At 34.5% G+C, this 15,492-nt stretch overlaps 1 protein-coding gene across 1 annotated transcript; it reads left to right on the forward strand.

Moving 5' to 3' along the window:
* The first annotated feature begins 10,725 nt into the window (after positions 1 to 10,725).
* LOC141902463 (protein NipSnap homolog 3B-like) lies at positions 10,726 to 15,311 on the forward strand. The gene is made up of 6 exons (XM_074790197.1): positions 10,726 to 10,875; positions 12,076 to 12,316; positions 12,761 to 12,922; positions 13,734 to 13,880; positions 14,601 to 14,666; positions 14,999 to 15,311. The coding sequence occupies exons 1-6, from the start codon at positions 10,801 to 10,803 to the stop codon at positions 15,079 to 15,081; spliced, it is 774 nt and encodes a 257-aa protein (XP_074646298.1). The 5' UTR covers positions 10,726 to 10,800; the 3' UTR covers positions 15,082 to 15,311.
* The last annotated feature ends 181 nt before the right edge of the window (positions 15,312 to 15,492 follow it).

Below are 15,492 nucleotides of genomic sequence, written 5' to 3' on the forward strand. Positions count from 1 at the left end.
TTTGCTTCGAGGAATTATCAGTTCTTCGTTAACTAATTGGGGAACTGTATTTAAAAAAAACAGTTCAACATAAAAGCATTAAAACCAGAGATAAAACCTAAAGATTAACTCTGGAAAGCTTGAGATTAGCTAATCAATCTTTATTTTCATTTTCATTGAAATTATTTTACAAGATAACTAGTTTTTACAACTTTGCCTGAGATTTTTAAACATTTTCAACATTATTTTCTTAACATTGTCACGTTTAATGCAAAGTATTTTGAAGGTCTTTTAATCAAGATATATGGAGTATCATCGTATAGATATTGTTTAACTCACGATTTGAATATAGCTAGGTAAATTACAAAAAAAAACTGATCGCTGAGATACCTACAATTATCTACAACTTTTTCAAAATCTGAAATGCTTCTTGTGCAGATTTGAATCAGGCCCCAATTGGACATCCGACAATCAAAACATAGCTAGGACAATTTACTAATCAACACTGTTCATATATCCTCATTTATAAAAAGAAATGCTCCTCTTTATTTCATAGGACCTCAGTTTGATAGTTTTTATAAACTTAGCTAAACAATTAAAAAGTTTTACGATGAATAATGAACACGTATGTGTCGTTTTATTCTCATGACAAAAATTATACCACGCTAAATAACAGGTACTCAAGGAATTATCCAAAAACAGCTCCACATAAAAGCTTTCAAACTAGAGACAAATCTTACTAAGTCATACTGGAAAGCTTAGTATTAACTTAACGTTCTAAATTTCATTTTCGTTAACATCATTTTCACTAGAAAACTAGAATTTTCGCTGCAAAGATTTTCAAACATTATCAGTTCGCTCATTTAATACAAAGTTATTTGAAAACATGACAATAATTTTATGATCACGTTTATAGCTGTTTAACATTCTTTCTAAAACATTCTTGTTTAACATTCTTTCTTTCATAAGTTATTTGAAGCATTCTATCGAAACAGATATTTTTTTAGTGTGTGTGATTTATTGAAGGCTTATGGTTATTTGTTTTCTTTATTGCTGAGCCTACAGAATGCTTAAAACAACAACAGATAAGATCTCAAGAGGTTGGGAAACACGGAGAAGGTTGTTCTATGAAAGAAGAACCTTTAATAATTACATTGAGTTGATAAGAAAAAATTCCTGATGATGAAGGCCTATATAGAATATTTACTAATTGTTTGTTGGTTTTGTTTATTTTTATTACCTATAATTTATTTTTTTTTCTAATTATTTTTGTAATGTATTTCTTATCTATTGTTTTTTTTATCATTTCTTTAAATTATGTTCTATGTATTTTGTACTATTTACATCATCAGGAAGTTTTTACCGCTGAAATTATGGCCTCACTTGAAAAAAGTGCTACAAATTCACTGCTGCACCTAAATAATCATTATTTATAAAACACCCCGATTAGTATGAAAGCCACTCAACTTAATGATATGAATGACAATGAAAGAAGTTAAAACAGCTATAAACAAAATTAAAACGATCAAAATCATTGCTGGCCATTATTATCATCTCTTTATATCACGTTACTCCTAGCTATACCTCTCTTATATATACCTCTGTGGATACAATGTACAAAGCCAGTATGTACAGCACTGAAGGCCCCTTCACTTTCATTTTCAAAACATCTTTATTCAATGTCCATAAACTTGCTGGGCGAGTTTAGGAATCCAAACTAATTAAGGAACTTTCTGTCACATTACAAAGGACATGACACATCTGTTTACAAATCGAAAAAAGTTTGCATAATCATTATAAAAGAATTAGAATGCCATTTTATTGAAATATTCAAATATTAATAGTTCCTTCTCAGGCCCAGACCCCTAATTAACTAACTTCAATTTTCATTAATCAACATTAAAACTATTTCTTTATTTCCACCTCTTCAAATAGACGGTGAATTTTGTTACCCATCAGACTGGTTTGTTAAAAGGTAACACAAAATAAATCAATACTTTACATATTTTACTATTTTACTGTACATATTTTACATATTTTATTTTGCTGCTCCTGAACAAGTGTTTATAAGATATGCATTGTCTCTGCTGCTCCTGAATAAGTGTTTATAAGATACACATTGTCTCCGCTGCTTCCGAATAAGTGTTTATAAGATATGCATTGTCTCTGCTGCTCCTGAACAAGTGTTTATGAGATACGCACTGTCTCTGCTGCTCCTGAATAAGTGTTTATAAATACGCATTGTCTCTGTTGCTCCTGAATAACTGTTCACAATATATTTACATTGTCTCTGCTGCTCCTGAATAATTGTTTATATATACCGGTAAGACACGCATTGTCTCTGCTCCACCTATTGTAGAAGAAATCAGTCATTGGGCGATAAACCGCTGCTGGCTAAATTTCTGGACTTCTAGGCCTATGCAGTTGAATTCAAGATGGATTCTTCTGTGGTAGTTGACGATTTCAATTCGAAATGGAATCTTCTGTTGGCTATTCTAATCAGCACATTTTTCACCGGTACATCTTAGGCTGAGCATTTTCTTATAGATGTTATTTAGCTGAAATGAATAAAAGAAGATATCCTGTAATTACACAATATCTTACAATATACACAATTCTTCATATACCATTAATAATAATAAATTCCATGTACCGTAAATCGATTTCATTTAGAATTAATCAAAATAATTCCATCTATATTAAATTAAGTTACCTTTTATGATTGCTGGGTTCGCTCTTGGCGTGGATCATCTAAGTCGATTGGTTGATAAGTTTGATTCTAGTTGGCTGTGCGCTGTTCCAGTTGGTCGATTTTGGACGAGTAGCTGATCTCAAGCTGGGTTTTTCATATAGTTGAAATTTAGCTGCAATGATTAAAAGAAGTTGTCCTGTAATGACAAATTTTTTCAATTCGAATTTATCGCAATAATTCCATCTATATTAAGTTACCTTTGATGATTGCCGGGTTCATTATCGGCGAGGGTCTCCTAAGTTGATTGTCTAATTTTACATATTTTTTGTCGTTATTTCCATGTAAATAGTCCGAAAGTTTACAAAATTGAATAATTTTGTCAAGTTTTTACAATTCTTTGCTCTTTTTTTTCATGTAAATAGTCCGAAAGTTTACAAGGTTGAATAATTTTGTCTAGTTTTTACAATTCTTTACTCTTTTTTTCAAGTAAATAGTCCGAAAGTTTACAAGGTTGAATAATTTTGTCTGGTTTTATATTCAAAATCGGAAATCGAAGTACAGATATAGTTGTGTGATCGGGGGTCGATTTTACATAAATTTTGTTTTCTTTAAAACCAAGCAAATAATTGGAAAATCCGGTTCCGGTTCATTCAATTAATCTTCCAAGCAGTCTGAACCGGCAAGTGACTGATTGGGGTCAATTAAGTTGACTGCCTATTTTAATACATCGAGATTTGGAACATCTATATTACAAGGTATATATATATATATATATATATATATATATGTATATATATATATGTATATATATATATATATATATGTATATATATATATATATATATATATATATATATATATATATATATATATATATATATATATATATATATGTATATATGTATATATATATATATATATATATATATATATATATATATATATATATATATATATATATATATATATATATATATATATATATATATATATATATATATATATATATATATATATATATATATATATATATATATATATATATATATATATATATATATATATATATATATATATATATATATATATATATATATATATATATATATATATATATATATATATATATATATATATATATATATATATATATATATATATATATATATATATATATATATATATATATATATATATATATATATATATATATATATATATATATAAGATCAGCAATGTGGACCGGAAAGTAGATTTTGATAATAGTCAATTATTAAACGATTCAATTAATTAATCTATATTCATTCTAGATATTAAACGATTCAATTAATTAATCTATATTCATTCTAGATTTCTGAAATTGATTATAATAGTTTAACAACAATTCGAGTAAAGCATCTCTAGCTATCTTGAGGAATACCAGAGTTACAGCAAATTTAATAATGCATAATCAGTCTGTTCAAATTTTTTTGTACTATAGTTTCTCTTCTTCTATCTTCAGAAATTCTTGATGATTTTCTTTCTTGGGTGCTAAACACCCAGTGGCCAGTAGGTTTTTATTAAAACCCATCATATAGTGCAAACTTGCCAGTGATATTGCCCCCTATATACATTTCGATTGTTAGCTTAACCATGTTCATATTATCAAATTAACTTCATCGTCTATTAATAAACTTTAAGAGATATGTTTTCTACCCACAGATGGTGACATCTGTGCCCAGTGAATGGTATTCTCATCCATTTAAGTAATTCTAAATATTGCACGTAAAATATATACAATGATCTTGTAATTATGATAATATAACTAACTAGAGTGAGTGCGCTGCCAGCATTGAGCACACTGATCCTATAAGTAACATGGTTCTACAGATTTAAGAAACCTTGAATCATCCCCACACCTTGACAAATCCAGAATTCTGCAAAGCCTTAATGATTCAATGAATCCCACGCACAAGAGACAGAGCTAAAACACACCCCGTATGGGGTATAGGCCTAAACCAATAGTTAATTATACAGTTGTCTTATCAACCCATATGGTTTGGATTTGAGCACTTTTACCTTATATGAAGATGCTGAGTTAATCTTTATTGTAGATACCTAATAAATCAATTAATGTCCTAGCTATAATTTAAATTGTCTCTGACAATATTTTATATGGGGCTTGAAATTTCAAGACAAGAAGAATTCAGATCCGGTATAAATTTAAAAATTCATCATTATTTCAACTGCTAATTTTGCATCAGAGCTTTTGATACCTAACTTAACGAACCCAGAACCCCCCAAAACCTAACTGATTCAACAGATCCCACACACATGTGACCAGTTAGATGAAGACAACATTGCACAATACAGTTGTCTCATCCACTGCACTATTTTTCAAATAATTTTCACTTATATTCATTATATTGAATTAATTTTAACAAATTTTCTAGATATCTAAGCGATCCGTTGATTAGTCATCATACTAGCTACATCTTAATTGTCAGACAACAATATTTATATTGATATGGAGCCTGAAAATCTACACGAGTAGAATTTCAGATGTGGTGGATTCATCACTATTTGAATTCATCAGAACTTAAGATAAAAGCACATTTTTAGTGGAAATTAGAAATTCCCTTATAGCCGAATTGCTATGTAATCTTTATTTCTCTTTTACAGTACACTGTGTATAAGGATCGAAAGACCTTGTTATGACCGGACCTCCCTGGTGCGGTGCAAGACATGATGCTGGGATATAGTTTGAAAGAGAGGGGTTAGTAAAAGAGAGCTATTAGCATGAGGAATAAGACCTAAGTTTAGGATATCCTGCCAGATTAAGGCTCTCAATCTGACATACACAGTGAAATTGAAATATTCTCCCTTCCAAATTCAGGAATGTATTTGTGCACGTACAGATTTGTTTTATCTCCTTTCAATCGGAAGTAAATCTGCGTTAAATAAATTTGGCATTATGTATCAAAACTAATACAGCTGTATGACGACACAATAGGTTCACTTTAGATACAGATAAATAATTAATTTGCTCAGATACACATGTATCAGCTACATTTTAAATGTCAATGGACTTAATAATTTCACATAACAATTGAATTAACCTTAATTGTAGATATCTAAGTAATACGTTAATGAGTAATTCATCTTAGCTATATTATAATTGTAAACAATATCTATTATGCGTCACTTAACACACAGTATGGCTTTGAGATTTCATTTGAATCAGTAAGGTTTTGGCAATATTGAAGAGCATGACCAGTCGCCGTAAGTACGGCAGTTGGAGATGTAAATACTGATCAGTCGATGAGACTGATTCACTTATTATATAGATATGCTCAAATATACATATATCAGCTATATCTAAATTGTCAGTTTAATGATATTTATAATGGACCTGTATCACATATAAATTATTTCATACATAGCATATATAAATAGTTTTTGATCTTACATGAAATATCAAATTCATCTTAATTATGGATATCTAAGCCATTGGTTAATGAGCAATTTGTCCTAGCTATATATATGATGATTGTCAGTTAAACAATAATCATAGCCCAAAACAAGGCACAGAGTATGGCTCTGGGGAATGATTTGAATCAATTAAAGCTTTTTTTATTCTAGATTTATCAAAGTGCTGAGACCTAATCACAGTTTCTAAAAGACCCGCAGTCGATAGTTTTCCCCATATATATTACACCAGATCTCGATAGAGCCCTAGACACTATTTTATACATCTTTCCCCCAGGAATTCATTAATGCAATGGGTAAAGCAGCATATAATATATACTGTAAAGTGCCCCAATGTTTATAAATGACATTTGTATCAATATATTATTTGTAAAGAAATCTATTAACCGACGATAAAGTTTAATTGATATATATCTTTACAAGTAAAGCCAGCCTAAATGTATATTGTATATGGGGCCCTAAAACATCTACACCTGAAGAATTTCTCGTCACACATTATAAGATATTGAATGATTGCTAATATCTAAGCGATTGGTTAATTAGCAAATTGTCCTATCCATATCTTGATTGTCCGTTAAACAAGCCATATGAGGCCTGAAATATCTACGGTACATTCGGAAAATTTCACATAAGATATTGAATTTACCTTAATTGTACTAGGCCTACTTAAAAAATCTTTTAATTAGTAACTGACCAATCTATATTTTAATTATCAGACCAAAGAATATTCAAGGGACCTCACTCAATCATTTCGTCTGATATTGTAAATATTCAAGCAATCATTGCCCTAGCTATATTTCAATTTACTTTTAACAATATACCGGCCATAGAGCTTCAATAAAGTAGTGCGGAGATGGTGAGCTTGACCACCATCTCTATCCTCACCAGTGCCTATGCATTCTACCCCAGATATGAAAAATCAACTTAGCTTTATGTAGGCCTATGTATGCATTCTTGTTGCCATGCAAGATGAGACTGCCAGGTTTGGTTGTGGCAGGTCTTTCGGTGTTTGGTTCATTCAATGTGGAGTCTTTTGTGGGCACTTCTCGTGGGTAGATTTTAGATGGGCCTTTCCGGATTAACCTGAAATGAGTAAAAGAACGATATTCTGTAGTTACACAATCCTTTCTGTATCATACATTGTAATTTACACATGTATCAACTTAACTTTCAATATTGCTGAGTTCAGTGTTCTTTTTTCGCCATCTTCTGTAGTCGCTTTCAGCATCTTCTTCATCTTGGGAGTCCTGAAATGAAAAAAAAGAGAAGAGCGATGAAAACCTGGTACGGAACAAAACTAATGTCCGAAAGCTTTTTAGCTCTCCGTCACCGGTCACATGCCGAGAACACCAGACAAAGAGCCAGCCAGGAATATACTGCCCTCTACAAGCCCTCACACAGAACACAAAAAAACAGGATGACAATGCCTTACTTTCACCATTTACCGAGAGGGTGTGCCGGGTGACGTCAGTAACTGACAAACCTATCAAATTGCCCAAGCCAAAAATAGGGCAGCGCAACTGGATTGCCCGCACTAGCACCCAAAGGAAGACAAGACTTAATCCATGCCCGAAGCAACCCACAGGGAATCAATGAATACTAACACTCAAAGGAAGACAGGGAAATTAATCCCTGCCCGAAGCAATCCCTTAAAAGGAATCAATGAATGCTAGCACGCAAGCGATCCCGCAGTGAATCAATGAATCCTAGCACGCAAAGGAAGACAGGGAAATTAATCCCTGCCCGAAGCAATCCCTTAAAAGGAATCAATGAATGCTAGAACGCAAAGGAAGACAAGACTAAATCTTTGCCCGAAACAATTCCTGAAAAGGAATCAATGAATACTAGTAGACAGTCCAGCTTTACTACTCCATTTTTAACCTGTGCAATCCGACTGACTTGCCCGTCATCGACGTCACCCAGCACACTCTGTTGATACGTGGGGAGAGTGAGGCCTCATCATCATGGTTTTTGTGTTCCGTATGAGGGCGTGTAGAGGGCAGCCATTTCCTGACCGACTCTTTGTCTGACATCCTCGACATGTGACCGGCGAAGGAGCGCCGACGCTTTCGGACATTAGTTTTGTTCCAGGAAACGTTGAAATTCGACAAAGAAATCGGCCCTGAAAAATTGAACGGTTTAGACCCTGAAAAATAGAACGGATTAATAAACATGCAACAGTACAGGACAGCACGGAGATGAACAGTAACACATAAAACATAAAGACGTCGTTCCTCAGGAAGCATGAACAGGAGCAGGAGCAGGAGCGGGAGCGCAGCGAAAATCGCCAGGAGGAGAATCCACGGTAGCATGTTCACAGTGTGAGTGTGCAGAGGTGAATGGCCTATGCTTGTACTACACCGTGGTCAGCCGGTGACGTATTCAATAGGGCATGTGAGTGTTATCAACAACTCTGAAAAACCGCTATTGTGTCTCTATTGTTGAAAGGATCTACCTTGAATACGCACCAGTAGCCAGCCGAACCTACCGTGGAACTTAAAGGCCATATAAAATAAATTACTCGATTCTCGACTCTCGAATTTAGCGCCGCCTGGTTTTTTTCAGTCTGTTGTGGTCGGCTACGGTCGGTTTTAAGGTACAGTGCGTACTCTTCGAGCGTCAGTCGATCGTTCGTCTGGGGTCCTAACCTGCTGAAATGACAAAAGCACGAAACTGAGTTCGATTTAAAAGGTTACAGTCCTCAAATAATAAACACAGAATTAAATAAACCTTGAACGCCGGAGTCCAGACTTTTTGACCCTCGACGCCGCCGGAGCACACGAAGTTTCCCTTCGCTGAAAGTTGTGGAAGGCGAATTTATCACGTCAAATCAAATTTGATTTGGTCTAATTTTTTAATTCATCATGGCATCAAATTCAAATCGATTTGTCAAATCATCAAATCACCCCCGGAGGCCGGGTGATTTGATACGATTTGAAGATGGTAGACTCACAAATTTGTTTCGAAAAACTGATATGAATGTCAAAACTGAAAGAGAGACCTGAAACGCACTCATAGGATATAATATTTTAAAAAGTGGGGACAGTATTTTGTCAGCCGTATGTGAGTTAGTGACAATTATTCATTTTGTAGGAAAACCGATCGGGTCCTCTCACGCCATGTTTCAATTGATGCTATTCTGCAGACCATTTGGGGCTTGACACGCCATATAGAAGACAAATCGCGGTTTTTCTAGCAGTATTTGTTTTGTTTTCTAACACTTTGTGATTATCAAATCATGAACAATATATAACTAATTGAAACTAAAGATATAATTTAATTGCTTCCATAGAAGACTGATCGGGTCCTCTCACGCCATATTGGCTGCAGAACATTTGGGGCCTGACACGCCATGTACGTAGAAGACAGCGTGATTTTAAGAGCTTTATGTAACAGTTGCTTTTTTCTAAGACTAAATGATTGACAAACTATGTTGAATGATTACTGTTTGAACAGTTAAGTAATTAATGACAATTAATCATTTGTTTTTACGGAAACCCGATTGGGTCCTCTCACGCCATGTTTCAATTGAAGCTATTCTGCAGACCGTTTGGGGCTTGACAAGCCATAATGGCTGCAGAATATCTGGGGCCTGACACGCCATGTAGAAGACAGCATGATTTTAGGCCAGTTTTTGTAACAGTATTTGCTTTTTTCTAAGACTAAATTATTGACAAACCATGTTTCAATTTATTCTGCAGAAAATTTGGGGCTTGACGCGCCATATTGGCCTGCAGAACATTTGGGGCCTGACACGCCATGTAGAAGGCTACGCGATCTTAGGAGCCATATTGACTGGAGAACACACTAGATTGGATCCTGGCGCGCCATATATGTTTTTCTAACATTATCTATGTTCTTCTAAGACTAAATGATCAACAAATCATGTGAAATAGATGAATGATTCATTGAAATGTAAGATAAATAATTAAAATTTTTATTCTGTAAAACTCATTCAGTAGATATGTAATGTGTTTGTATTTTTCATGCTGGTGAAATACGTATATGATTGTTTAAATTGTGTTTCAAAATAAAGTGTGTACACTGCATTAGATTAACAAACAACGATCAATTTCTATTCTGTAAAACTCATTTTGTAAATATGTAATGTTTTTTGTGTTTTTCGTATGCCAGTGAAGAATGATATGATAAGTTTTTAATTGTGTTTTAAGTGTAAAATGTTTTCAATCTATCAATACATTCCGTAAATAGATATGTTATGTTATGTTATGTTATACCTTACCCTGGTATTTTCCTGTTCCATCAGATTCATAGGAAATAAGAAATTCATATAAAATAAAGTTTGATTCAAACATTACTCGTTATATTGATTAAAAGTAATCTTCTGAATCAAATCATTTTCATATATGCGATGTAATATGTAGTTCTAATTATGTATATATAGTACGTTGTAAATAATCGATTAAAATAATTATCCAATCGAATATTTCAACTTCGGAAGTAAAACCGCGAGACGTAGTCGACGTTTCATCTGCTGCATAGGATTAGATTTTTACTTTACGTTTACCACATGGCGTGTCAGGCCCCAATATGGCATGACAAGCCTCGGGGCTTGTGATGCCATATGCAGCAGGTCTTAAGATTGCCCTAGATGCTTCAACACCGTTCAAGGCTTCTATGCTTTTCGGACCTGGTTGAAAATGAACTTAACATCAATTTTAAGCAGTTTTCTTACACCAGTGCGTGTAATAACCAATTTCAAAGATAGCCCGAAGGTAACTGTAATATTTCTGTTTGTTGACATCTTTTCATTAACCCAAAAATACCACTGCAATTTGGATCCAAAATCTCTATATTTCTTCAACTTTGAGGAGAGAATCCCACAATGATAATAAAAAGTCCGAAAATGAAACTTCGAGATATTAGTTTATTTCAACGTTTCGACTATATCCTAATAGTCATCTTCAGGAATAATGAGATACTACTGGGATTCTCTCCTCATCGCGTCAACACGGATATAGTGTTCTACCAATCATGATTCTTCAACTTTGCTTGGTCTGGTCCCTGTGGATAGTCAGTAACCTGTCTGTGGTTAAGTTTCACGATCGGATATTCTCACAAGCCCATCCGATTATAAAAAGCTTATGGTAAGATTCAAGAATGCATGCACAGTGGTTTCCGCCGCATCAATACGGTCACAGGCAAAAGCGAAGCCGTTTCATCCCTTGTTATTTTAATATAGTAAGGTGTCGCGCCCGCTGATACTGATCCTTAACAGCCAATTATTTATCGGAACTCTATAGTGGATAAATAAACAACATCAACAAGAGGTTATTCTGTGATATTTTGAATTTATTTGCAGTTTAAATTTAGTGCCATTCTCGCGAGATTATCAACAACTCGGAAGTAAAATCCAAGCCAGTTTACAAGCCCCTGTGGTTGTTCCCCAAACAACGAACCGCAACAATGACTGGTATTCAGACTACTGGTGACTTAAAGTCTACACATAGGTCTTTTGTGTGTCATCGATTTTTTGGGATAATCCACTTGATATTTTGCACACATATCTAAAATTGGGTTTTAATACGAGCAGTGAAACTGTGCAGTCCAGTCAATAAGCTTACCGTAAACCAGGGCGCATTTTGTTTTTATATCCATTTTCCACTATTATTGAAGGATTGTGAAAAAGTCTATCTCTGACTCGTTTGAATTCTTTGATTTAACCTACGGGTTAAAGTTAACACTAGTTGTTTCATGTGAGAAAAAACAAATAAAACGGAACAGAAGTCTATTTCACATATGGCCAAGAAGGCTTTCTGTAGGCCTATTGCTGGGTGACTCTTAGATGAGTAGTTGGGAGAAAAAAAAATTCCCAAAATGTAATTTATCATTTTATATTTTTACATTCAAAAGCTGTTAATATCAAGCGATTAATTGATTAATTAATCAACTTTTTTTGGTGTCCTATTCAATAGATTTTACTGAGAATAGCTGCCACTCCTATTCACGGAAGTAGCCGACGATATAGCAACGCGAGCAGCAGTGACCAGAAAATATATGAGTTGCGTCAATACACAATCATCAGCAAAGATGCTCGGAAAGCGATTCAAGCCGCAAATGAAAACATTCACAATCGGATGAAACATTCGAAATGTACCGGCTTCTGGCTCTCGGAACTCGGTGGCCTCAATGAATTCATCCATATCTGGGAATATGGTAAGCATTACAGGGTTCGTTCCAAGCACTTGTCCGATTGCCTGGGACAAGTATATTCCCATTAGGTTATCATTATCACATATACGCCGGGCTAGTGTGTCCGTATGTCTCAAAGCTTTATAGGAAAACTGTGGCGAAAGATGCGTTTCTGAGCAAAATACTTTTTGAAACATTTCCCTGCTTTAGTGTTGATTTTTGTAAATAATTGAAAATAAATGGCAAGCTTCTAACAGTTTTGAAAAATTGCCCCCGGCTTTTATAGCTTTTACAGTAAAATTCTAAGGGCAAGTTGGTTTTTCAGGGGCGCCATGTGAAATTTGCCCGCCATAGGCAAGTGGCCTTTATTCCTAAGTTCAGTTCAGACGCTGGTATTACTCCGTATGATTCTTTTCACCCTACATAGATCTTGTATAATGTTGGTCTTTAACTGTGATTTAATTGTAGAAAGTCTGGCCCAACGAGCTACAGTGAGGAAAAATTTGAGCGAAGACCCTGGGTTTATAGGGATGACCGAGAAGCTGTTTCCCTACTTTCAATCGATGACAAATGCGGTTACCGTTCCGATGTCATGGTTTCCAACTATAAAAGAAGTCACAACGTCAACAGGTTGGCTATGGCATATTGGTTTCCTTTCCAGGCCTGGTTTCACAAAAATTCAATCTAATTTGTGGCTTAATAAGGCCGCGTTTTCAGAGAAGGATAACAATTCATACTTGAAAGCTGTTTTAATGAAAAATTTAGTTGCTCAAATGTTTTGAAATAAAAGCTGAAACTAAGCCTCTAGAACTTTTGAAAATTACCGGGTATAAGAAATAATATTGCCCGAAAAAATTTCGGACATTTTTTCGCGGGTTTCATGAAATACTTGTATATCAACCCATGGCAGAAAATATTGAAACATCCATACCAATGAGCTTAGAATTATATTGTAGGGACTATATTCATATTGGGTATCTCTATAACACTCTATATGCCGTCTATTCTAATTGGCTGTAATATTGGATGTATCAAATCTGATACGGACGGCGTTGAAGGTTAAATCGTACATAACCATTGATGAAACACTACGATATGTAGAGAATCCCATGCTAATATAATGAGAGAGAGATGAAGACCGAAAAATTTCCTTTAAAGCTGATAATTAATTGAATTTGACGCACGAGCTTTCGCTTCTAATGAATAGAAGCTTCATCAGGTGAATTAGTATAGTCAATAGAAAAACATAGAATAGAAAATCCGGGTCTGTTTTTCTATGGACTATACTCATTCACCTGATGAAGCTTCTATTCATTAGAAGCGAAAGCTCGTGCGTCAAATAAATAGTTAACCTATACAGTGTACAGTGCTACTCGTCTCATTACTTATTTTAGACCTGGTTATCACGGCTACTCTACGAATGTTTTTTTTGTTGTTGAAGGTATTTACAGTATGGAAAGCTGGGTCGTTGCCGATTCAACTCATTCCTACGAAGGAGTCGAGAAATACTACAAGCACGTCGAAGCCAATTACGATGCTCAACTCGTCGGCGCGTTACGTACGATATTTGGGCCGGTCGTCAATTCAGGTAGGTCAGAAGACGCTGACCTCTACTGTCAAACTCATTCGATTCAGATCATGCGTGACCATGAAATTCATCCAGTTTGTGAGAAATCCAAATCAAAAGCGTCATATTTTAAGTTTTAAAAAAGAATGATACCATGTTTCTCCTAATTGGCCGGATCATTTTGTAAACTGCGATAGAATTGGTTATCAGTTCATTTCTAGAACTGCCGGGTCTGTTTAAGTTAGCTTGATCATGATTTTGAAAAATGTTATGTACAAGGCATAATAGGCGGCCAGCCGGGTCAACGTTAAAGCTCAGCAGTGAGAAGCAATTTTCGCTAGCCTTACATGCATCTATGTATAGGTGGAACATAGATAATATCTGTATAAGATCAATAAACTGATCCAACTTAGGCGGATTTTTTAGTAATTTTTCAAGAGTGGGATAGTCATTCAATATACAGATCTTGTTAATCCTTGGTTAATCGGTTCTAGTAGCAGTAGAGTTTGTTGATCAAAGTATCTCTCTCTGGTTTGTTGAGAGAAGTAGATCTGAACCGTGAATAATGCCCCACATGTAGTGCTTAATGGGATCAAGACAAATGCTAATATATCCCAGTAGGATTTTTAGATACAGTCAAATTCACTTAAGTTGCAAAGTGTTACCAACTATGACGATTCTAGTGAGTTTCACGGTGTATAAGGGGCTGGTTTTATAGACAAGTTTGATTTTATTTTTCAGCGATCCTTTTGTGGAAGTATAATAATTTGGATACTGCTGCTAAGATTCAATGCGACAGCTTCAAAGGTAATGCGCATAGATAAAATCTTATTTTTATCTGATCAGGGGCGGATCAAGGAAACTCGAAAGGCTCGGGGTCCAGGAGACAAGGCATTTTACCGATAAAGCGGCCATTTCATAGGCTACTGTCGGGGTCCCACCATCGTTGTTAGATATTCATTGGAAAATATGCAATTTCCGCCAAGGACGAGTTTCAAATTTGGATTAACGTTCTTTGACTTGATGAAAAGGGCAACCTCAATGGGAAGGCAGGAGTCCGGACCCCGAAGACCACCCATGTTGATCCAATTTTAATGTTTCCATATTTTGCTTGAATAACGGAGGTTTTTTTATTTCAGATTCTCGGCTTAAAGTAACGACTGGTGAATACAAAGTTTCTTCCAAGGTCCTTAGTTCTATGCCATTCTCTCCGCTGAAGTGAATATTGGTATTAGATACAATATCTAATGGTGCATTAAACATATAATGACAAAATATAGTTTTATATGGATGAGATATATATATTATATATATTTAGATATTTACCCATAGTAGTTGTCTCTGAAGTGAAATTTTAACACTTGCATTGGAATAGTGATCACCGTATACATGCAGATCTGTTAGATTTACTTTTACATTTTAAATGTGGATTAAGATTTTACAGGTATTAAATTACTCAATAAACATTTTCACATATAAAAGTTATTCATGGTTATTACTCGAGTTATTATTGTGAATTGGATGTTGAGCAGTTTATCAAGAAATACAGGTTTGAATGGTTGTTACTTGATCCTGGAGCAACCACCTGTTATAACAATTATATTGGATGTGGTAGGGAAAATCAACCAAATGT

Source organism: Tubulanus polymorphus, chromosome 3 (assembly GCF_964204645.1).
Source record: "Tubulanus polymorphus chromosome 3, tnTubPoly1.2, whole genome shotgun sequence".
Lineage (NCBI taxonomy): Eukaryota > Metazoa > Nemertea > Palaeonemertea > Tubulaniformes > Tubulanidae > Tubulanus > Tubulanus polymorphus.